Here is a 22,906-nt window from a genome sequence, read left to right on the forward strand (position 1 = left end):
CTGAACTTTCGGTACCTGCACCATCCCCCTTCGATTTGGCAACAGCCAGTTTATGTTGACTTTCACCCTCGTGGCAGTGGCGCAACCACACCTGGGGGCCAACTTCCTTCATGCCCACTGCCTGCTTGCAGAGCTCAAGGGACAGCACTTAGTGAACGCCAGAACTTTTCAAACTCTACCTCTGGGGGAAGCCAAACTACCTACACCCCCCCCCCCACCTTGACTCTATAATGTTTTCTGACGAGTTTGCCCACATCCTGACAGAGTTCCTCTCAATAGTGACACCACAGTTCTCTGCGACTGATCCAAAGCACGGGGTAAGGCACCACATTCTGACTGAGGGCCCCCTGCTCCATGTCAGGGTGCGACAACTACCTCCCAAAAAACTCAGCCTAGCAAAAGAGGAGTTTAAGAAAATGGAAGAGATAGGAGGATAGTCCCTGCCCATCCCCTCTCCACATGGTGCCCAAATCAGCAGGGGGGTGGAGGACATGTGGTGACTACCGCCACCTCTACGAGGCCACCATGCCTGACAGATACTCTGTGGTGCACATTCAAGACCGCTGCCAACTTGCATGGAGCACAGGTGTTTTCCAAGGGGTACTATCAAATCCCAATTCACCCCTGTGTTGTTGCTAAGATCGCAATTATACCAGTCTTGACTTCAAGGTTTTGGTGTCATTCTTCTCCATGCTCACGTAGCGCGAATGCTACAATCTATCCTTTCAAATTTTTTTTTCTTTTTCTGTCTTTGCAGATTGGTCTTTGCATACTATTGCATACTATTACCTTAAGTACCTGTTTTCCTGCAGCAAGTAAAAACATTGATGCATTTATACATATCTGTAGTTATATGATGACAATAAACTCATCTTACATCATCTCTTATTATACTCATCTTCAATCTGGAAAACGACTCAATGTATTTAATTTTCGATAAATGAATGAAATCCATTGAAACAAATAAATGGTTCAATAGTTTTCAGTATTTTAAAATTCTGGTTTCTAATTGGACATTTTCAGCTGAAGATAAACAAATACAGTTTTACCATTCGATATTATGAGGTATAGCACAGTGGTTCTCAACCTTATACTTTCCACTCACATACCACTTTAAGTATTCCATATGCCCTTAGTGCTCTTAGTCAGGAATTGCTTAAGGTGGTATGTGGGTGGAAAGAATAAATTTGAAAACCATTGTTTTAGTCATAGCTAATTGGCTCATTATGTGCATGGTTTCATAACTCCAAAGGAAATGGGCCAATTACAGTTTTTCTCAAGCAAAACATTTCAGTAACAATTGGGTCTAGAGAAGTGGTTCTCAACCTTCGCTTCCCACTTACAAACAATCTTAAGCAATCCCTGGCTAATCACAGAGCACCGATGGCATAGGGATTATTTAAAATGGTATGTGAGTGGAAAGAGAAAAATTGAGAACCACTGGTCTAGTATTTACTAGAAGGAATAAAACATACTATTATGCTTTATTGACTTTCTCAAAATAGATACTGTTTTTGTCATTATCCACCCAAAGAGAATATTTATTTTCACAAACTTTAAAATCATTACTTACCACTTTTTTGAACAATGAGCAGATTGAACAACGAAGCCCCCTTCAATGAACTTCTTATGAGCTTTTTTTCCATCTCCTAAGGTAGGTCTAATTTCAAGATACAAATAGATAAATCAAAGGAGCTTACACAGAAAAGGTTTTAAGATATAAATGCAACACAGGTATTTTTTTGTTCATGTTAAAATGAAAAGGAGTATTTTTGTTATGGATATGTATTTTTGTTACTCCATAGGAAAATTGCATGGACATTACCAATATTCCTTATGGCTGCTGTACTCAGTATGGATGACATAAAGCATGCAGAACCCAGAAATCTACAATCTATCTATGGGGGTTATCGTGATTTATCCCACCTTTAATGAAAACTGGCAAATGAACTGAGCTCAAAGCCAATTAAATCTGGTTTTTTTTTAAGTAGTCTAGACTCCGTATCATGTAGTTGGGTGCTTTGATTGCACACTGACCTTGATGAGGGATGGTACAAACTCACCAGAGTGGAAGAGAAAATATTGCTTGGTTGATCGTTCTACACTTGGTTGTTGTGCACTTTTCTCCCCATATTTCCTGGCTAATCTTGCTTGTGACAATTTACAGTTGGTGACCCTGCTTGCATCCAGAATTATACTTACCACCCACCTTTGTTCAATTTCATAAAGGAATTCATCATGAACTAAACAAAAATATTTGTATCAATGCTTGCACAATTAACAAGCGCAGCTTATTAGTCCCCTGGAATGCAGAGTGTCTGCAAAGCCTTGCTGTTTTGGTCAATACAGTTTTTTTTAAATTATTGAATTCTGCCTAATTGAATCTCAACAGGTGCAGACTCAAACGGGAAAGAATTAACCCAGCAAAATCCAAAGGTACGTTTGCAAATTAATACAGAAAGCTGAAAACAGGAGAGGTCAGTCAATGTTTTTGGTTCATTCTTTGTACTTTGGATTTACTTTTGTATTATTGTCACACTGTATTTTCTAGCTTCATCAGATTCATTCCCTGTTGCATTAAGAATTAATTATTTCCCTTTTAGATCCATGAAGCAAATTAAAATTGCTGTATCAAGAGGCAGTTTCTTTCCATAAATTGACGATTGCTTCAAAATTAAAAATGTCATCCTTCGATGAATGGCCCAAATTCCTGAATATTTTTCTGCTCTTCAATATCATCCTTACAGATTATTTGTTGTATCATTGCCTCAGTCAGTGGCAATATTTCATGTTAATGCTTGGTCATTGAGTATTGACATTGTTGTTTAATTGCCATTACTACTTGGTTGCCATCCAGGCTTTTTAGTCCTGACCACATTGAATAGGAATTAGTGCAATACATCCCACACTCTTCCCTTCTGTCTCCATTCAGAGAGCTACCCACCTCCCCCCCATTCACTGCAGCTTTTTTTTCACTTCAATCCTCCCACCTCTGATCTGCTAGCCGACATTCCTCCCCTTACCCCTTCCTCTCTCTTCTCCTCACATTTTTATTCAGACATCTGCCTGCTTTTTGATCATAACTTGATGGAGAGTTCAGGTCCGAAATATTGGTTACCTTTAACTTCCTGCAGATGCTGCGTGATCTGCCGGGTTTCTCCACCACTTGTATATTGCACTACAACCACAATGTCTACAGACTTTCCTGTTTATGGAGTCACCATTTGTTTAGCTCCTCTCATCAGGGATACTAAGACCAATTGTATTTTGCTGCTCAATGAGATTGACATGGGTTAAAAGTAGTAAAACACAAAAATCTATAGATACCATGGTTGAAGTAAAAACACACAATGCTGGAGAAACTCAGCTGGTCAAACAGTATCCTTTATATGGCAAAGGTAAAAATACATAATCAACGATTAGGGCTTGAGCCCTTCATAAAGGTATGGAAAGATGTCGGCATGCATCCATACAAAAGAGTAGGGAGGTGGCGTGGCCGCAAAGGCAGAGGTAAAAAGGTGGAGAAGGGAGGGAAGGGACAGCAGCAAGCAAGGGGAAGATGGATGGCTGGGTGAATAGAGAGGGAGGTGAGAGCTGGAAGGGGGGAGGGGAGAGGAGACCAGGTCAGCAGAAACTGAAAAAGTTGATGTTAATGCCATCTGGCTGGAGAGTGCCCAGATGGAAAATCAGGTGTTGTTCCTCCAATTTATGGGTGGTCTTGTGGAACAGTACACAAGGCCATGGACAGACATGTGAGTATGGGAGTGTGACACAGAATTGAAATGGTTTGTTACTGCGAGGTTCCACTGGTGTAGACAGAGCGATGGTGCTCAGTGAAGCAATCTCCCAATCTGCATCCAGTCTCTCTGATGTAGAGAAGGCTTGAAAAAGAGCACTGGATGCAGTAAATCAATTCTGCGAATGCACAATCTCTGAATAGATACCTACCATTTTATAAGTTGTCTGTACTTTTGATTAATTTTCATTCTGCAACTCCTTCGTAGTATCGTAATATTCAATATACAAATCAATGATTGTTTTATAAAGAAATAGAGGGGGTTATCTTATGATGAGAGATCGAGTTGACTGGGACTAAACCTAATGAAATTTAAAAAGAGGATGGAGGATCAAATAGAAACAAAATTATGAAAGAGATAAAAACAGGGAGTTTGTATGCACTGGCAAGTGAGACTAGAACTAGGGGACAAAACCTCAAAATTTTGAGGAATCAGGGCCGGAGCCAGACTATTTTGTGCAAAAGGCCAAATACTTGCATTCACAAAAAAAAATTGGCAACTTCGATTTTGAAAAATAGATGTTTTCTTGAAACTGCTAAATTTATTTTACATTGCAAGGATAAGTAATACATCAATCTTTGATTTTCTTTCTCAAATACAAAAGGAAATATTTTGGCACACAAATCATTTTGAACTGAAGGCCACTCGGTAGTATGCGTACCTCCGCTAAGGGCAACACAACCTTAAAACCTTTCACTTCACATACCTTTAAGTCTATATACCTTCCAGTGTCCATTTTTTTCCCCACAAGAATAATGCAGTATGAAAATGCCCCTTTGGCCCATCAAGTTTGCTCTCTTTCCTGTAACCATTTTACAAATCCATGCTCTTCCCTTTTTTTTTATTTTCCTATATTTCTATCATGTCCCCTGCCCCCCCCCCCCACCAGATTCTACAACTCACTGACACACTCCAGCAATGGCCAATAATCTTCCTGCCCACATCTTTTAGATTCAAGAAGAAACTGAAGCATCCAGAGGAAGCTCACACAGTCACAGGGAGAATGTAAAAAATGCACGCAGATCGAGCCAGAGTTCAGGGCAGAAGCCAGATCACTGGAGTTGTGAGGCATTAGCTCTATTAATTGCATCACTGTGAGACAGCATCAACTATAGCAATAATAATAAAGTCTCTTTAAGAACTACCTGGAAGGATGTTATCTCCCTATTACACAACATTAACTGTGAGAACTTGCAATACATTGGTAGAGAACCCTGAGCAAAATGTAACTACATGGCTTCATACACGGAAATTCAAGAATGCTTTTCTGTTAGTCTGTCTTTTGAAGTTCTCGTATTTTATGAAATTATAACAATTAGGATAAACAAAATCATTTATATAATGACAAAAAAATAGCATGGAGCAATTGCTGAGTTGATTTATTTTATGAATTAATATATTTTTATTTCATATCTATGAATATTGATAGTTATTCTGCTATTAGAAACTAGCTAATACCTGTCCTGAGCTATCCTTAACTAGCTACCCTGGACCATTTTGGTCTCATATCTCCTTGCTTCCCCTTCTCATGAATTATGGTGCTCTAAAAAGGGGCTAGTCATGGACCTACCAACTTTTCTTGGTTAATTGTTAATAAATTGCTCAAACTATTATTAGAATCATTGGAACAATAAATGAAATATTTCACTTATTCAAACAGCCAAATACACATTTAGGCTTACATAAGACTCCCTTCGGCAGTCAGCCTACAGGCGCTCATCAGAGCTCCTGACGCTGACTCCGAACCCTCCCCTTGGCAAACACCAGAGTTCCCGACACCCAAGTCCCAACTCCGAACCCTCTCTTTGGCCTACTACTGCAGACGCACACCAGACTCCAGTGTGCATGTGTGGTAGGCGAGGGGATGAGGAGGGTACGAAGTTGGGACTTGGGTGTTGGGAGCTCCCAGCTCCGGAGCCAGAGCTCCCAATGCCCTGCTCTGAACCTTCCCCTCAGCAATAACCCTACAGGCACACACCAGAGCTCCCGACGCTGACTCTGAACCCTCCCCTTGACCTACCTGAATTATAGGGCACAATTTGCTCTCTTCAATAGCGCCTCTCTGAAGTCTGTGCCCTAGGCAGCTGCTTAATTGGCCCAATGGTTGTGCTGGCCCTGGGAGGAGTAGATATACAGTAAGATAGAGCTGAAGAGCTACTGTTTCTCCCAAAGACTAGTGCAACAGTGGAGTTCACTGTCCAAGAAAATAGTAGAGTCTCCATTGTTGAATGTATTTAAGATATGTACATAGATTTTTGAGGAAACGAGAAATTAACCTTTGTGGGGAACTAAGTCCTCTGCCAAATCAGCATCATCTTATTGAATTGCGGAACAGGCTCATTGGCCGTATGGCCAGCTCCTGCTCCCATTTCTTCTGTTCTTATGTTAGACGATGTATCTTTCATTTCCACATCCATCATTTTGTGCACAGTGATAAGGTATTAATTTTAATTGAAAGTTGCTGGAGTACTTCTTTGCTTTAATTTTATGTCTGAAGTTTTCTGCTTTTTCTAATTGCAGTCAGGGCTTGTGTTGTCATTCTGATTTTTTTCTTGTTTCAACCAACTTTTAACTGGGGTTCATCAAGTTGCATTTGGGAGTCCACATATTCCATCTTGTAAAAATTATATTTAAAAATTATATTTAGCCTTGCACTTCCAAGGTTTCATTCATAAAATCAACCTGTAGCCTGTTCATTAAAACACAGAAGACAGAATGCCATTTCCTAAATGCAGTGGTCCATTTTTTTCTGCTCAGGAGTTGATGTTAACTATCAAATCAGAATTTATTCTCGTGAAATTTGTCATATTGCAACAGCACAAATATTTATATAAAACCACCTTACAAAATAAATAAAAATAGTGCAAGAAACAGAAAAAGACAAAGTAAGGCAGAGTCTGTGGTTCATTGTTCATTCAGGAATCTGATGGCAGAGGGGAAGAAGCTGTCCTTGTGCCACTGTGTGCTCATCTTCAGGCTCCTGTGCCCTTTTCCTGATAGTAGCAGAATTAAAAGGGCATCGCCTCAGTGGAGGGAGGTCCTTGAGGATAGAGACTGCTTTATTAAGACACCACCCCTTGCAGATGTCCAGGAATGAAGACGAGTGCCCATGCTGTCGCAGGCTGAGTTAACAAATCTGTGGAGTTTTTTTTCTTGTTCTGAGTGTTGGTTCATCTGTACCAGACATTGATACAAACAGCCAGAATGCTCTCCATGGTACACCTGTAGAAATTTTCTTCGGTGACATACCAAGTCTCCTCAAACTCTTTACAAGGTATAGCCACTGGCAAGCCTTCTTCGTGGTTGCATCAACATGGAGGTTCCAGGACAGATCCTAGGAGATGTGGACACCTAGGAATTTGAAGTTCTTGACCCTCTACACTGCTGACCCTTCAATGAGGACTGGTTTGTAAATTCCCTCCTGGTCCACAAATATCTCTTTGGTTTTATTAACGTTGTGTGCAAGGTTGTTGTTGTGACACCACTCAACTGGCTGATCTATCTCCCTCCTGTACAATTCCTCATTGCTGTCTGCAATTCTGCCATACAACCACAGAACATGCTACCCTCACCGAAACCACAGGCATAATTTATAGAGAAATAATGAAAGCTGCTTAAATTTATTGTGATGCGGATTTTTTTTGAAGCTAATAAAGTAGTGTGTGTATAAATACATATAATGAGTGAAAGTAAGAAATTTGTTGACTAAGAATCCATAGCACAATTTCTCTCTTCAGACCTCAATGGGAAAGAAAATGTTAATAAATGTTATAATACATAACTCTATAGTTGTCACTTGAATAATTTTATATTTTAACACTGTGCTTCCATGAAAAGAGAACATAAATGAAAAGAATGAAAACCAAATTACTGCCCCAAGTCTCGATTGAAGTTCATTCAGCTTTTCTCAAAAAGACCAAAATTATTATCGATTCTTTTGATGAAATGCAGCACATAAAATGGATTTTGAAATTAAAATTTTCAACTCCGAAGATGATAAATTGAATAAGCTAAACTGATTTGCAATTATTGTTCTAATGTTCTTTCATTGTAGAACCAGTGCTTCCTGAATAATGAATAATGAATTGCAAATGTGCAACTGCTGATGTCACTGGAGTTTTTGGCATGTTAATGTTGACTTTTATTTTGTATATTTCAACTGCTAAATGGGGCTATAAATTTTAACATTAAAGTTCTTGAATTTGATTTAATATAACTATTATTTGTGGCTTGGAAATGCTTAAAATAATCTTCAAGAGCTTGCTTTCATGGACACCATATCTTCTCCAAGTGCAACTATTTTTATTTATTCTTCTGAAATCTAGATAAGCAAGATAATCAAAGATTGAAGATAAACATTGCTCATAAAATTTAGTCACGTTGCTAAAAGTAAACTTTGATCCCTTTATTTTTATGTATTTGTGCAGCTTTTTGGGGTGAATCGGATGACAGTGCATCAGATATTGAAGCAATTCTTCAACCCAAAGGTTCAGAAGTGCAAAAGGATGAAGACGACTTTGATGATTTCTTTTCATAAACAAAACCTGATTCTTGCCAGACGAGGCACTAGATATAACCAGAATACGAATCTGGACATGTTCGATTGATGATAAATCAATGACACACAATTCCCAATCCATTTTGTTTAACATTTGGAAGATCGAAAAAGAAGGGAAAGCATAGAGAATTCTATGACATGACAGTTGCCAAGATTAACAAGGATGAAGCAACTTTCATGGATATTTACATTGCAGACCCAAGGTAATCCTTTCAAAAACAAATTGTACCCAATCTAAGAGAATGATAATTTTAAAGAAGAGAAGAAAATAAGGAAAGAATAATTTTAAAAATTTGTCATAAAATATTTTTACCATTTTAAAATGTGCAAATGTTTCAATTGTTTAATTTTTTGTTTAATTTTTCATTGTTTCCAGATAAAAGACAGGATTGTCTCCTAAATGTTCAGGACCACATAGGGATAGATAATAAAATGTTGGTTTTGTCAACATTATCTACATCCTGAAAATATATTTTAAATGTATTCAGAAATATTGAAAACTTGCGACTGATTCAAAGCAGGAGTCAGGGCTTTGCTCACCGCTGGTTTCAATCAGACATGTTCTGCTCACCATCATGACCCAATAACACCGCTGAAGATTCTGCTGGTTTTTGGGAGACTTCAAGAAAATCTTGTTATGTTTTCATTCTCTAGTGTGTTATCATTTCTGCAAGTAATAAATGCTTCGATCAAATGCCTCCTTAGGGTTTTAAAATTGCAATTACAGTATACAAATTATTTTATCAGTTCAGGAGCCATCATGTATGCAGAAATCAACTCTCTAATGCATAACAAAACATAGATGCATAGTTTCCCCAAATGCAATATCTACTTGAGTATACAGCATAAATATATACTTTTCTCAAATGCCTAAATATACTTGTTGGAACTTTAGGGTGGAAAATAAGAAGACATTTGGCAATATCTTAATGAATTAAAATCTAGCACTTTGAGAGAAGAAAGAGTATTTGCTACAAGCTGGTGTGCACTGGAATCAGCTGATTCAATATTTCTTGTGTAACTTGTGTCACATGTAGGTGTGTTCATGACATTATGCTGAGATTACATATTTTAAGCAAATGATTCTAAATATTACATGCAAAGGATCTCTACACAATTGAATAATGTTCATTTTTAAAATGGAAGCTTTTTATTTCAATAATATATCCAATTCAGTTATGATCATTTATTAATGGAGTTGATAAATATCATGCAATGAACATCATTATCAGATGAAAGTATGAAAACTAACATTGATAATCAGAAGATTTTGCCTCAAGACTCTATACAGAGTCACCTAACCCTGACAGATGCTTTGGTCTCACACTAAAGCTGTACTGCAGATTCAGATGCTTTCTTTCCAACAGGACATTAAACATGGTCCTGGTCTTTCTCTTCAAAATGTTATTATTTTTGAAGGGCGGGGAAGTTCCTGACAGTGCCTTGCAAATATTTATACTTCAATCAGCAGATTATCTGATGATATCATACTCCTGTTTGTGGGACTTTTCTATATTCATTGTCTTCTGTGTTGCTTGGGTTACAGAGTACTTCAAAACTATTTTGTAAAAAAAATGGAAGATGATGGACTGTGAGGTTGAGAAGGATTAGATTGATATAGAGTAGGTTTAAATCAGTGGCTTTAAACCTTTTCTTTTCCACTCACATACCACTTTAAGTATTAACTGTGCCATAGGTTCTCTGTAATTAGTAAGGGATTGCTTAAGGTGGTATGCAAGTGGAAAGAAAAAGTTTGAAAAAAAGTTTTAATCATACCTAATTGACTCGTTACGTGCACTGTTTCATAACTCCAAAGGAAATGGGCCAATGATCATTTTTCTCAAGCAAAATATTTCAGTAACAATTGGGTCTAGAGCAGTGGTTCTCAACCTTCCCTTCCCACTCACACACCACCTTAAGCAATCCCTTACTAATTATAGAGCACCAATGGCATAGGGAATATTTAAAGTGGTATGTGAGTGGAAAGAGAATAAGTTGAAAACCACTGGTTTAAATAGATTGATATAATTTTGTGAGTTGAAGGATCTTGTACTTTGCTGTATGTTTTATGTTTTAATGGCTTAAAGGGGTACACTGGGATAGAAGGAGTTCATGATGATATATTCATCCAAACATTTTGTTTTCCTTTAATCACTTTCCTTTTACTCTTGGACATCTCATTTTGCTCTGGGGAAATTAAATTTTGCTCATTAAAAACTTACTTCAGAAAATAAGTCTCCATCCTTTTCAATTTTAGTGTAACACTATTGGACAGAGATGCCAAATAAATTGAATTCAGGGTCCTTATCCTCATTCAGTCCACTCTTTGAGGCAGACGTCCCAAGATACTTGCACTCCTCTCTTCCCATCGTGGAAGGAACCTGCCTTGTGCTTTTCATTCCCAAAACCATTTATTATGTTATCTCCCCAAGACTGAATGCTTCCAGATTCCATCCTGTCTAACAATACTGTTGCTCTTTATCTTTAGATTTCTGTTTTGACCTTTTCTTCCCAATAAATGTCATGCTTTCTGCTCGGAGATGCCTTGTTTTACATGGAGAAAGCTGCAGAAATATAACTTATTGATGACATCAATTTTGATTGGATAGTAGCTGTGTTATCTTGAACTTAACTTGCTTTCCAGATTTGATGGAAAAAAAATCAAACCTAATTTTGATGATGGGTCAAAGGTTTGTTTCTGACATGAACTAAGAAATTGAAATCAAACCTCTTCAAAGATGTTTTTTCCTCCAGTGTGGTGCTAATTGGTTTTAAAAGTGAGAATATTCCCAATGGGAATATTTTGAGAATTTACAAATTATAATTGCTCTCTTTAGCATTATTCCTAAAACCAAGGACAATACACCGTTATGTAGTCTGTAAGCATCATTATGTTATTTAGCCTCAAAATACAATGCGGACATTGCTACTGTAATGATCAAGTTACTTCAAAGAATGTTAGCCTCCACTCAACTTGAACAACATACATGAGAACATCTCAAGAGACGGAACATTTTCACTACATGCATACTGATGTGTGTGCATTATGAACAATCCCCAAGTCAGACTCGTTTGGATCAATTCAAAGTGCTGAAGCCTCATTGAAAGAAATCTCACTGCAGCTCATAGTCTGCCAGTCCTCTCTGAATTCAGGACCTCCCAAAGTCCTTTACAACCAAGTAAATACTCTAAATAATCAATTTGGACTGTTGGAAACACAGCAGTCAATTTGCATCCAGCAAGGCACAACAGACAACAAGGGTAAGGTATCCAGGTTATTCACATTAATTGAGAAATAACTATTTTGTGCTCTGCAATTTCATCAAAAATAACAAGTACATTTATACATAGGAAACAATGATTCAGTTTCAGTTTTAATTTTGCAGAAGTGTGTGCAGAATGTGTTATAATAAAGTGATCCTTCTAAGTGCTTGCACAATGCAAAAGATACATTAATTAAAAAGAAACAAAAGGCTCATTGTGACTTGTTCAGTAAAAAGAGAATTTGCTCATATTTGAACACAATCGTGTGTTAGAGAACAGGAAGTTCCTAAAATGCTCTACACATAAAAAGCCATTTTGTCCTTTGCGCACCATGCCCGTCATATACATCACCAATACTAATATAAATTAAAAGCCAAAGCATTTGCGCTTGCCCTGCTTTGCTCAAAGGTCTTTTGTTGCGGTCTTCAGATGTCAAGATGATTCTCTGAATGTCAAGTGTTGATTCGAATGAATGATATTTTTTGTTACAGAATGTTTCATTGCTGTTTAGATTCCAGTAATAGGAAGTTTGGAAGAATGAAATGCATTAATTAGTTATTTCTTCCACAGTGGTTGCCTTTTAATCATAAATAGATCAGGACATGGTTCAATAAAACAGAGTACTCAATCTGTTTCGTCAGATTGCATAGTTACAATTGTTACACTCTAATTAAATCACAACTAAGCGGTTAACTTATTTGAAATTAACAGGAACTATCCCATTAACTACTGTGCTGCTATTTACAGAAATATTTCCCTTGATGAAAGCTCGTCTTGAAATGTACTGGAAGAGAGCATTTTGAGTTCCTTTCTATTAATATCCAAGCTGTTTCTTGAATGAAGCGTTATCCTTAGTCAATGGTATCACCCTGTTGGAATCCCTTCAGTTGTCTGAAGCTGGCGCTTATTTGGCAGCAAAGGTGGTTTTAATTTGTTATATGGCAATACTTAATACATCAAGGCTTTTAATCTGCATCTTAGAAAATGCAATTGCAAATGTTGCCCCAGAATTTTCTCAGTAATGCTATTGCTCCTATTTCTTATTTACTCCACAGTTCATTCTTTTTTCTCTTTCCAGTTTCTCAGTGAGAATAGATCCAATACCCTTTGCTTTTGGAACATGTCCAATCATTTGCTTTCTCATATAAACCCTCACCTACACATTAATATGTCCAGATGGGCCCTCTTTGTCTCCTGGATCGTCATGAGAATCTAACATTTCTATATTAGATTTTCTTTCCTGTAATCGTTAGAAAACTCCCCATTGCTGTTGATGCTACAAGGCAGGTTGTAACCGGAGGATTTTAGTTTTATTGAAATATTGACCAGCACCATTACCTAAGTGCCTCCTAAGTTCTGTCCAAATACTGCTGCTGGCCTTTGTCATATGAAAACAGAGCATCATTTTAACCCAGTTTTATTTCACTATCTTCATGCAGTACGCTCTTGATATTGTCAAGCTGCCTTTAAATTTACAGAAATGTGTGGCAGATATTTTCTCCAAGTAAACTCTGAGAACACTAAAGCCTCATACAGTACCACATGCAGTATCACCCAATCAATCTCCTAACTGCAAGCTCCCCTAATCAAATACTCACCCTAACCACCATTCCTAAGGTCACATCACCAGGATCCTGGAAAAAGGCAGGTGAGAGACAGGTACTTCTTGCTGTTAAATGTATGTTTCCTGGAGCATATCCATTGGCTGTGTTCTCACCATTCAATATGACAAGCTGCCATCAAATCAGAATGAACGACATTTGGTGTTTTCACTTCATATTGGGCATAAATCAGGCAGACATGAGCACTTTGTGTTTCTTCTCAATTCATTTTGAGACCAGGATCAATCACACTAAAAATACACAAACAAATTGGGGGAAAGCCAGAGCCTGATATTTAGTACAAAAGGACAGACTAACCAGACACGAAATCTGAAAACATGGAAATGTAAATTAAATAAATCTGGAATTGAAAAGAAAAGGAGTAGTCATGTTGAGAATGGAACTGATGCTTTGTTAGAAAAACTTCTCTGGTCCATTGTTAATCATCAGTGAAGGAAATTTGTTGTGTTTACCTGGCTGGTCTATATCTGACTTCGAGCCCAGAGTCATGTGGCTTACTCTTATCTGCCCAACTGATTGACTGAACAATTTAAAACACGATTAGGATAAATGCTGGTATGCCCACATTGTTAGAATTTTTTTTTCCAGAATGAGATCTGTAGTGAATAATTAATTCAAATAACTGCCTAGCCCTTTCACAAGCTATAGAAGCAGAAGTAGGCCAATTGGCCCATCAAGTCTGCTCCACCATTCCATTCGTAAGCTGATCCATCATCCCACTCAGTCCCGCTTTCTCCCTGTAACCCTTGGTGCCCTAACTAATTAAATACCTGTCAATCTCTGCTTTAAATACATCCAATGACCTCGGTTCCGCAGCCGCTTGTGGCAACAAGTTCCAAAGACTCGTGGGATGTGAATTTTCTGCGGATTTTGCATTTTTGCATTATTTATGCGTTTTTCACTGCCAAATTTACCAACAGAAAAATTGGATCACAAAAAAGAAAGAAAGAAAATAACCGATGTATAGATTTGTAATTACCATTTTCTTATGAGTCTCTTGCAATGAATAACCTTTCATGTGCACTAGACAAAACACATGTAAAACTGCTGGTAAATGAGTCTAGTCGTGCATCACAGACTTCGCTTAGCAGCATCTGCAGTGAAGCGGGGCCTTTGCATGCAGATCTTAGCAACATTTCTCCTGCATGTTTGTGCATGCAAGCTTTGCTTAGATTCTTGAAAGAAAGTCCTGATAGATTATGGCTGCCAGGAATTGTAATTTTGTAGAGAGAGGCTCAAGTTTAGACACGGAATCAATTGATGCAGACAAAAGTGACCCACTCATGAAAAATCTCTGGGATTGGGAATGGCTCGATTTCATCCACCGAGAAACTGGACAAAAATTATCAGCTTTGCTGTGTGCATAATGTGTGGCAAAGAAATTAAGTATGGAGGTTGGGGATGTGAGGCGCTGGTTGATTATGTTGTAAAAGAGGCACACAAGAAAATATTCCAGCTCAAAAACAAACACATTACTCCCAGGTAAGTTAAGGCTAAGCTTATGTACCTTTGTGCAGCAGTATGATTATTTTCACAGTCTAAGAAAAGGGGCCTGGAATTTGATAGACCTTTATTTCCCACTTGATATTTCCTTCAGGTCAGAAGCCTGCACTGTCTAGTCAGAGAACCATGTATGGAATACATCCTTTCTTCAATTCACAAGCAGAAAAAGTGCCACTGAAAAGTGCTGTTCCTGAACCAACAGTTTCAATTGCAGAGTTGCAAAGGCTGAAGCTACACTTTTGGGATTTAGTACAGAGCACTCGCACATTTGTAACCACCACCACTATTCCTGTCCCTCGCTTAATTTCATGATGGTTCCAAAAATCATAGTTACCCAAAAGTTATCTAAAGATAAAGCTGCCTTCGATCTATTGATCATACACTCAATGATTCACAAACTGAATGACAAAGAGAAAAGATTTATTTCTTGATTTCCTGACATGCTTCATGAAACCAGAAGTTCTAAGAGATATAAATAGTCCTTCACATGTTAAGATGGGCCTTGAGATGATAAAAACCATCACTTGCCAGACAAAGACATTCACCTTGTGAGCCAGATTAGGAAAGATCTGCTTGCCAACTAATCCAACAAAGGACCTAATAAGGCAGCTAAAAGAAGGATACATCAAATGTGTAAAGAAGCTTCAAGACAAAATGTCTGTTCACAACAAGTTTCTTCGATGCATTTCTGCCATTGACACCATACACAGATCATACTGCAACATTGCAACACCTTTTACAACTACCAGGGCTAGTTACCAATGTGTTGGTCACAGAATATGAACACGAGATTCACATGTTCCAACTTAAAAATCACCTCATTCCAAAGGAGGAAGTTATGGCAGATACATTCTGGGCAAATATTAGTAAAACGATCGACTATCCTAACCTCAGCAAGATGGCACTGTCTTCACTTTCCTATTTCCATGGCCCAGAAGTGGAAAGTTTATTTAGTGTCATGGGAGGTATTTTGGACAAAACAAAAGAACAGATGCATATCTCAACATTCTTATCCATACAAACCATCAAGTATCATCTGAAGATTGAGAAAAATAACTGCCTGTCAATACTTTGCACAGAAAGATTTTTAGCATGACCCAGGTCAAAGACTTTGTAGGACCATGAAACGGGCATACAAAGAAATATCAAACAGAGAAGGAAAGAAAAGCTATAGTAGAGAAAAAAAAGTTATTGGGATTACAAAGGCCCCAAATTCAGCCCCCACCTCTAAAGCCCAATCCAAGAAGGACTTGTTATCAGGAGCTGCCAAAGCAAAACACAAACACACCATGAAGGTAAGAAAAAGGCATGGAGAAGGAAAAGAATAAATTGACAATTTAAAAAAATATATTATTAATGTATAATGACATATACACATTATTTTGTAATGTCCATTTTTACTTTGAAATGCACTAAAAGAGGCTTGAAATTGGTAATTTTGTGTGTAAATTTTTTTAAAATTCCCAAACTCCCTGCAAGGGGCGCTGCACCCCCTTGACCCCTGCTGTTTACCTCGCGCTAGTGCTCAGTTCTTTTCCTCTTTTTTTTTGACCATGAGGACACATGCCTGGGCTCACAACCCTCTGACTAAAGACTTTTTTCTTTAACTTTGTTTTAAATTAATACCCTTTTATCTTGCAGGCCTTTCCGCATTCAAAATGTCTCTATAATATATCCCCTCTTCCTTCTGTACTCCAATGAGTACAGTCCAAGAGCTGACAAATGTTCTTCATGTGCTAACCCTTTCATTCCAGGTATCATTCCAGAAAATCTCTGAACCCTCTCCAACTTCAGCTCATCGTTTAGCAAATAAAGTGCCCAAAGCTGTGGTTTAACCAGGGCTTTTTAAGAGTCTCAGTATTTCATCCCTGCTCTTATATGCTATTCCTCTAGGAATGAAAGCCAACATTGCATTTCCTTTCTCCTACTGGATTGAATGTCTTATATCAACAAATGCAGAGGCTATGCTTCCACATGTTACACCCCACTATGTGACAAATCAGGTATCCTCAGTACAGACTTGATTACACCACGAGACTGCCAAATATCTCTAACAAGGGGAACAGGACCAATTATCATTGACAATGTTATTTGCATCAACAAATCTCTACCGTCAAGGACTGAAGAGGATAATGTGGACCAACCAGGTAAATACCATAGCCACAAAAACAAGTTAGAGATTGAGTAACATGCAGGTGGGCCTGACACCCCAAGCCTTTTTACCATTTACTCAACACAAATTAGGAGTGATGGAATATTCTGTATTCACCCAGATGAGTACACCATCAATAATTTTCAAGATGCTTAACACCATGAAGGTAAACCAACCTGCTTGACTGGCACTCCACCAACTACCTAAATATTAGGTTCTTCCATCTCTGGCACTTAGCAGGTGCAATATATCCCATCTATAAAATACACTACAAATGCAGCTACTCCAACAGCACCTCCCAAACCCATGACCTCGGTAATCAAAAATGGTAGTAGCAATCACAAGAGAATACCACCATTTACTGACTCCCCTCCAAGTCATGATACCCCAAGCCTTTCCTGACTTGGAAATGTCTTACCCAGCCTTCAATTGTCCTTGGGTCTAAATGCTGGAGTTCTCCTAATCAGTAGCATCTAGAGGCTTTTTCACCAGGACTGCAGTGGTTTATGAAGGTGGTTCTGTACAATCTTAATTTGGGATGGGCAATAAATAGTGGCCTTGATAGTGACACCCAGAGCCTAAAAATGAATTTGATGAGAACCAACTGCGTATTTTTCCAAGTAAAAGCACAAAAATGCTGGAGGAACTCAGCAGGTCACGCAGTGTCCATAGAAGGTAAAGATATACAAATCAATGTTTCAGGCCTGAACCATTTTTGCAGATTTCTCCAAGCTGTTCCTGTACATTAACTACAATTTGCTTGCTGGATTCTAACCCAACAATATGGTGAAATCCAGTTATTAGTCTACTTTCAATCATTAACCACTTGATGGAAGTTGTCAAATCAGTCTTATTTAGTGCTCACTGCTGTTTAGTTTTAATTTTGCCAGATTCACTTAATTCCAAACTACATCACAACTTTGGCCCAAGCATAGAACAAAGTGCTGAGTTCCAGATGTGAAGTAATAGTGACAGGAAAGCTGCATTTTTTTTGTTGCCTTTTTGGCAGTAAATCAATACTAACCCTTTATTATTCATCATTCAAAAGTTACAAGTACTACATTTTTCTGGCAACCCTCCAAACTAACTGAACACTGAATGCACCTTCTCCAGGGATACACAGGCACAACAAAGCTCCATTTGACCAAGTGTGAAAAAAAATCTTATCGATGGGTGACCAGGAAACATGATTAAAGTGTTAGGAGTAGAGATTTCACAAAGGAGGATGCTTGTGTTTGTTGGAGGTCAATCATCCCACATGCAAAACAACTCTAGAGGAATTCCTTGAGAAAGATTCCACAGCCCAGCTACCCCGAATCATCATTCAGGTAATCACAATTGACAAGAACAGTCTCAGCCTCATTAATACTATAGAGAAAATGTGTCAGAAGATGAGTATCCTGAGGCAAATGACTCATCTGCTGTCACTCCATCACAGGAGCACAGTTAAAGATGATAAAATGCTCTCCACTTGTCCAAATGAGAGCTGCTTCAATAACACTCAGGAAACCTGACTCCATTCCGTACAACATAGTACTCATGACAGGTTCCTATCCAGCCCAATCACCAAAAGACCATTGAAATGTCACTTTTTTCCCCTTCATAATACCAGCAAGTGAATATTTATTACTCTATCCTTTTTATTATTTTTCTATCTCTTGGCATATTGTGGTAATTTAATTGATGTAGTTGGTGTATCTGCAATACTTATGATGGCTGCAGCAACTCTGAGGCCTCGGAAGTTCGGCGCAGGCTTACATCCCGGAGGGTGATTGACACTTGACACATGGTGCAATTTTGACGCATCTTCACTTGTACTTGTATCAGTGAACCGGAGGAGCTACTGGAGATGGGTTCTTGAGATCTAGGTATTGGAGCTGGTATTCAAGAGCATGCCAAGGGTAATAAGGACTCCCAAAGGGCCTCAGGTACTGAAGCCTTCCTGATCATGTCAGAGATTTGGATCTGGAGCTTGGCTTGCTGATGAATTGAACAGGAGTCTGCACAGCTACAGATGCTGCAGGAGTGTTGGAAGTGAATGCATAGACAAACACGGTGATTCTGAAGGGATCTCTTTTGCACCTCTTTTTCCTATTGTTAAGGGTATTGGGTTCATGGTGACCCTGTTTGCCTTATGGCAGACAAAAGTTGAAGTATACATGTTAAATTTTGAATATATTATTACATGACAATTAAAGGAATCTCGGAACCTTGGACAATAAAGCACCTTAATTATATTCACTCCCTCAATCGTCAGCACACCATCTACATAATGCGCTGTAGTTACTCTACAAAACCAGGATCTATGCCACCAAAAATATACGAATATACGAGACTGGGTCTGTCTGGAAGTTCTCCTGGAAATTGAACAACATGAAGGTATCACCAATCCTTCATCTTGCAAAGTCTATATCCTTGAATTCCCTATACAACAGTACACCACCGGCCTACTGCAGGGGGCAACATCTGTACCTGCAGGAGTGTAAGGGGACAGGACAACACCTGGCCGGCTGCCAACCGGCCTGAATAGATCAAGCCCCACTCGGTCAAGTGTCAATCACCCTCCGGGATGTAAGCCTGCGCCGAACTTCCGAGGCCTCAGAGTTGCTGCAGCCACAGCCAGCCTGGCTCTGTGGAAGTCTTTGTGGATTAAAGCCTGTTGTACAGTCTTTATCTTTGTATGTGTCTGATTCTGTCTAACAGCACACCACAATTTCATAATCCATAAAATTTTCCCACGGCTGCCATGGAAAAACTCCTGAGCTCAGGGAGCCTCGAGGTTGACCCATGCCACCCGGAAGCCCAGGCACTCTTCAAGATCTGGCAGCGTGCGGTCGAGGCAATCATTGAGGCACACAAGGGCGACATCCTGGACTCCGATCGGAAGTGGTTGGTCAAAGCTGGGTCCCCGCGCCTTCCAGGTAACCAAAGGCTGCTCCATGTACAAGAGTGCAATGAACACTCTCGAGAACTTGTACAAGCCCCCCATGAATGTGGTCTGTGCAAGGTACCTCCTCAACACCCGAGCCCAGCAACCCGTGGAGACAGCTGAGTATTAACTGGGACACTTGCGAGAGTTGGCTTGACCGTGTCTGGGTGAACCCAGGGTAGGTGTAGAGGAGGTCTAGAGGCTGATCCTGGATGCCTTGTCTGAGGGCTATGCTCGAGGACCATCTGGCAGAAGCTGCTGGAAGACAACATCTATGCCCTAACTGTGCAAGTGGTCCAAACCCTGGAAGCAACAGCCCTGCACATCGAAGCCTTCGATTCCAGGTTCCCGCATGCTCCCTCATGGCCCTCTCACACTGCAGCTGCATCCCCAGGCTGAGCTGGGGAGGAGAACATCGCTGCAGCAGGTGCCCGGTGCCCCTGTAAGTACTTTGGGTCCTAGTGTGGGTCAGATCGACGATCACCCCAAAACTGCCCAGCTAGGATTGTTCCCGATGTGGCAAGAAAGGCCACTTTGCAAAAGTGTGCCTCTCTAAACCTGTCGGCAGCTCAGCGGCCCTCTATGACCTCCCTACCTCCCCTGCCGACCACCCCACGTGCACGTGCTGGGTGGCGTCATTGTCCCTGCGATGACTTCCGCCTTCACCGTCTTTGACCGCGCAACATCCGGAGGCCATCGGCCTCCGCATGCTGTACCTCATGACCGATGTTGACGAGGTCAACACGGGCGATGACCAGGCCGTCCTATCGACGCTCCCCATCCCTCCGGATAGTGACGACTCCAACTCCAAGATGGTCCTGGTTGCCACCATGCTGACCAGGGACATTCCCCACGATCTCAGGTGCTCGATGATGGACGTGCGAGTCAACGGGCAGGTAACAAAGTGCCTGTTAGACAGTGGCAGCACCGAGAGCTTCATTCACCCGAGCGTGGCCCACTCCCTAAGGTTAAAGGTCCACCCCACCACCTGCTCGATTGCCCTCGCCACCAAGGATAAGACTGTTGGTATCTTCTGGCGCTGCTCGGTCGATATAATGGTGGGAGGGGAGACTTACACAGGATTCAGGCTCCTGGTCATGCCCAAACTCTGCGCACCACTCCTCCTGGGCCTGGATTTCCAGTGCCACCTGCAGAGTGTCACCCTTGCCTTTGGGGGGGGCCCCAACCTCCATATACATTGCACAGCACGCCAACCTACCAGTCCCAGCCAACCTGTGGCCTCTCCACACTGCGCACCACCCCACCAGTGCTCTTTCCACATCTTGCGCTAGGCTGCAAGCCGATCGCCGCCAGAAATAGGTGCCATTGCGCTGCAGACAGGGACTTCATCAAGGCGGGGGTGAAGTGACTCCTGCTGGAAGGACAGCCTTGGAGAGCCCAAGTCCTGGTGGACAATGGGGGAAGTAAGCAGAGGATGGTCGTGGATTACAGCCAGATCATTAATCGGTACACCCAGCTGGATGCCTACCCCCTGTCGAGGATCACCGACATGGTCAGCGAGATAGCCCACTACCGGGTTTTCTCCATGATTGACCTGAAGTCGGCGTATCACCAAATCCCTATCCACCCAAAGGACAAGCCCTACACCGCCTTTGAGGCGGATGGGCATCTGTACCAGTTCTGCCGGGTTCCTTTTGGGGTCACGAACAGAGTCTCCGTCTTCCAGAGGAAGATGGATCACATGGTAGACCGGCACAAGATGAAGGCGACGTTCCCATATCTGGATAACATCACTATCTGTGGCCGTGACCAGCAGGACCACTATGCTAACCTGGAAAAATTCCTCCAGATGGCCACGGAGCTGAACCTCACTTACAACAAGGAGAAGTGTGTGTTCAGCACCACCTGCCTCGCCATTGTGGCCCATGGAGTCATTGGCCCAGATCCGGAAAGGATGTGCCCATTAATGGAGTTACCTCTCCCCCCCACACTAAAGGCCCTCCGCAGATGGCTGGGCCTGTCCTCTTATTACTCGCAGTGGGTCCCTCACTTCTCGGACAAGGTCCGCCCACTAGCCCAAGCCACAACTTTTCCCCTCCCACCTGAGGCACAGGCAGCCTTCACCTGCATCACCTGCATCAGGCAAGACATTGCGGATGCCACGATTCAGGCTGTGGATGAGGACTCCCCCTTCCAGGTGGAGAGCGATGCCTCTGAGGTGGTCTTCACTGCTACCCTCAACCAAGGGGGGGCACCCCATTGCCTTCTTCTACAGGACCTTCCACAGCTCCGAGCTAGGGCACTCCACCATTGAAAAGGAGGCCCAGGCAATTGTGGAAGTGGTCTGCCACTGGCGCCACTACCTGGCTGGAAGGAGATTCATGCTCCTCACAGACCAGCACTACCCACAAGAGCAAGATAAAGAATGACAAGATCCTGCGCTGAAGAATCGAGCTGGCAACCTACAGCTACGACATCCAGTACTGCCGCGGGAAGTTTAACGACTCCCCTGATGCCCTCTCTCACACCTGCGCATCTATGCATGACGACAGGTTGCAGGCATTGCACGAGTCCCTCTGCCATCCGGGTGTCACCCGGTTGTACCATTTCATTAAGTCCCGAAATCTGCCGTACACCGTCAGGGACATGACTGAGGCCTGTTGGGTCTGTGCGGAGTGAAAACCTCGTTTCTTCCTCCCCCCCCCTCCCCCCCAGACCCACCTTGTAAAAGCTATTTGGCCTTTCGAGCATCTTGGCATGGACTTCAAAGGGTCCCTGCCTTCCACGAACCAAAATGTCTACTTCCTCATGGTAGTGTACGAGTACTCACACTTCCCTTTCGCCATCTCTTGACCGGACACCTCCATGGCCACCGTCATCAGGGCTTTGGGGCAGATTTTCACCATGCTTGGCTACCCCGCCTTCATCCACAGTGACCAGGGGTCTAGTTTCATGAGCGATGAGCTGCGCCATTACCTGATGGTGAGGGACATCGCGACCAGTCACACGACAAGCTATAACCCAAGAGGCAAAGGGCAAGTGGAGCACAAGAATGGAGTGGTCTGGAAGGCAGTCCTCCTGGCTCTCAGGTCAAAAGGGTGGGCCGTTGAGTTCTGGCAG

At 41.1% G+C, this 22,906-nt stretch overlaps 1 protein-coding gene and 1 long non-coding RNA gene across 8 annotated transcripts in view; one reads left to right on the forward strand and one right to left on the reverse strand.

Annotated features, from left to right (window-relative positions):
- kiz (kizuna centrosomal protein) overlaps positions 1-9,049 on the forward strand; it is a 233,821-nt gene extending 224,772 nt beyond the window's left edge. For all 6 annotated transcript variants that reach the window (XM_069932381.1, XM_069932382.1, XM_069932386.1 and 3 more), the window contains 3 exons: positions 2,393-2,436; positions 8,225-8,558; positions 8,732-9,049. In XM_069932381.1, the coding sequence (XP_069788482.1) occupies positions 2,393-2,436; positions 8,225-8,334 (154 nt within the window). In that variant the 3' untranslated portion in view covers positions 8,335-8,558; positions 8,732-9,049. The remainder of the gene's footprint in view (positions 1-2,392; positions 2,437-8,224; positions 8,559-8,731) is intronic.
- The window catches only part of LOC138760972 (uncharacterized), a 108,249-nt gene that overhangs the window by 81,647 nt on the left and 3,696 nt on the right, over positions 1-22,906 (reverse strand). For both annotated transcript variants that reach the window (XR_011356010.1, XR_011356009.1), the window contains exon 3: positions 1,574-1,660. This is a non-coding gene — a long non-coding RNA (uncharacterized lncRNA). The remainder of the gene's footprint in view (positions 1-1,573; positions 1,661-22,906) is intronic.

Source organism: Narcine bancroftii, chromosome 4 (assembly GCF_036971445.1).
Source record: "Narcine bancroftii isolate sNarBan1 chromosome 4, sNarBan1.hap1, whole genome shotgun sequence".
Lineage (NCBI taxonomy): Eukaryota > Metazoa > Chordata > Chondrichthyes > Torpediniformes > Narcinidae > Narcine > Narcine bancroftii.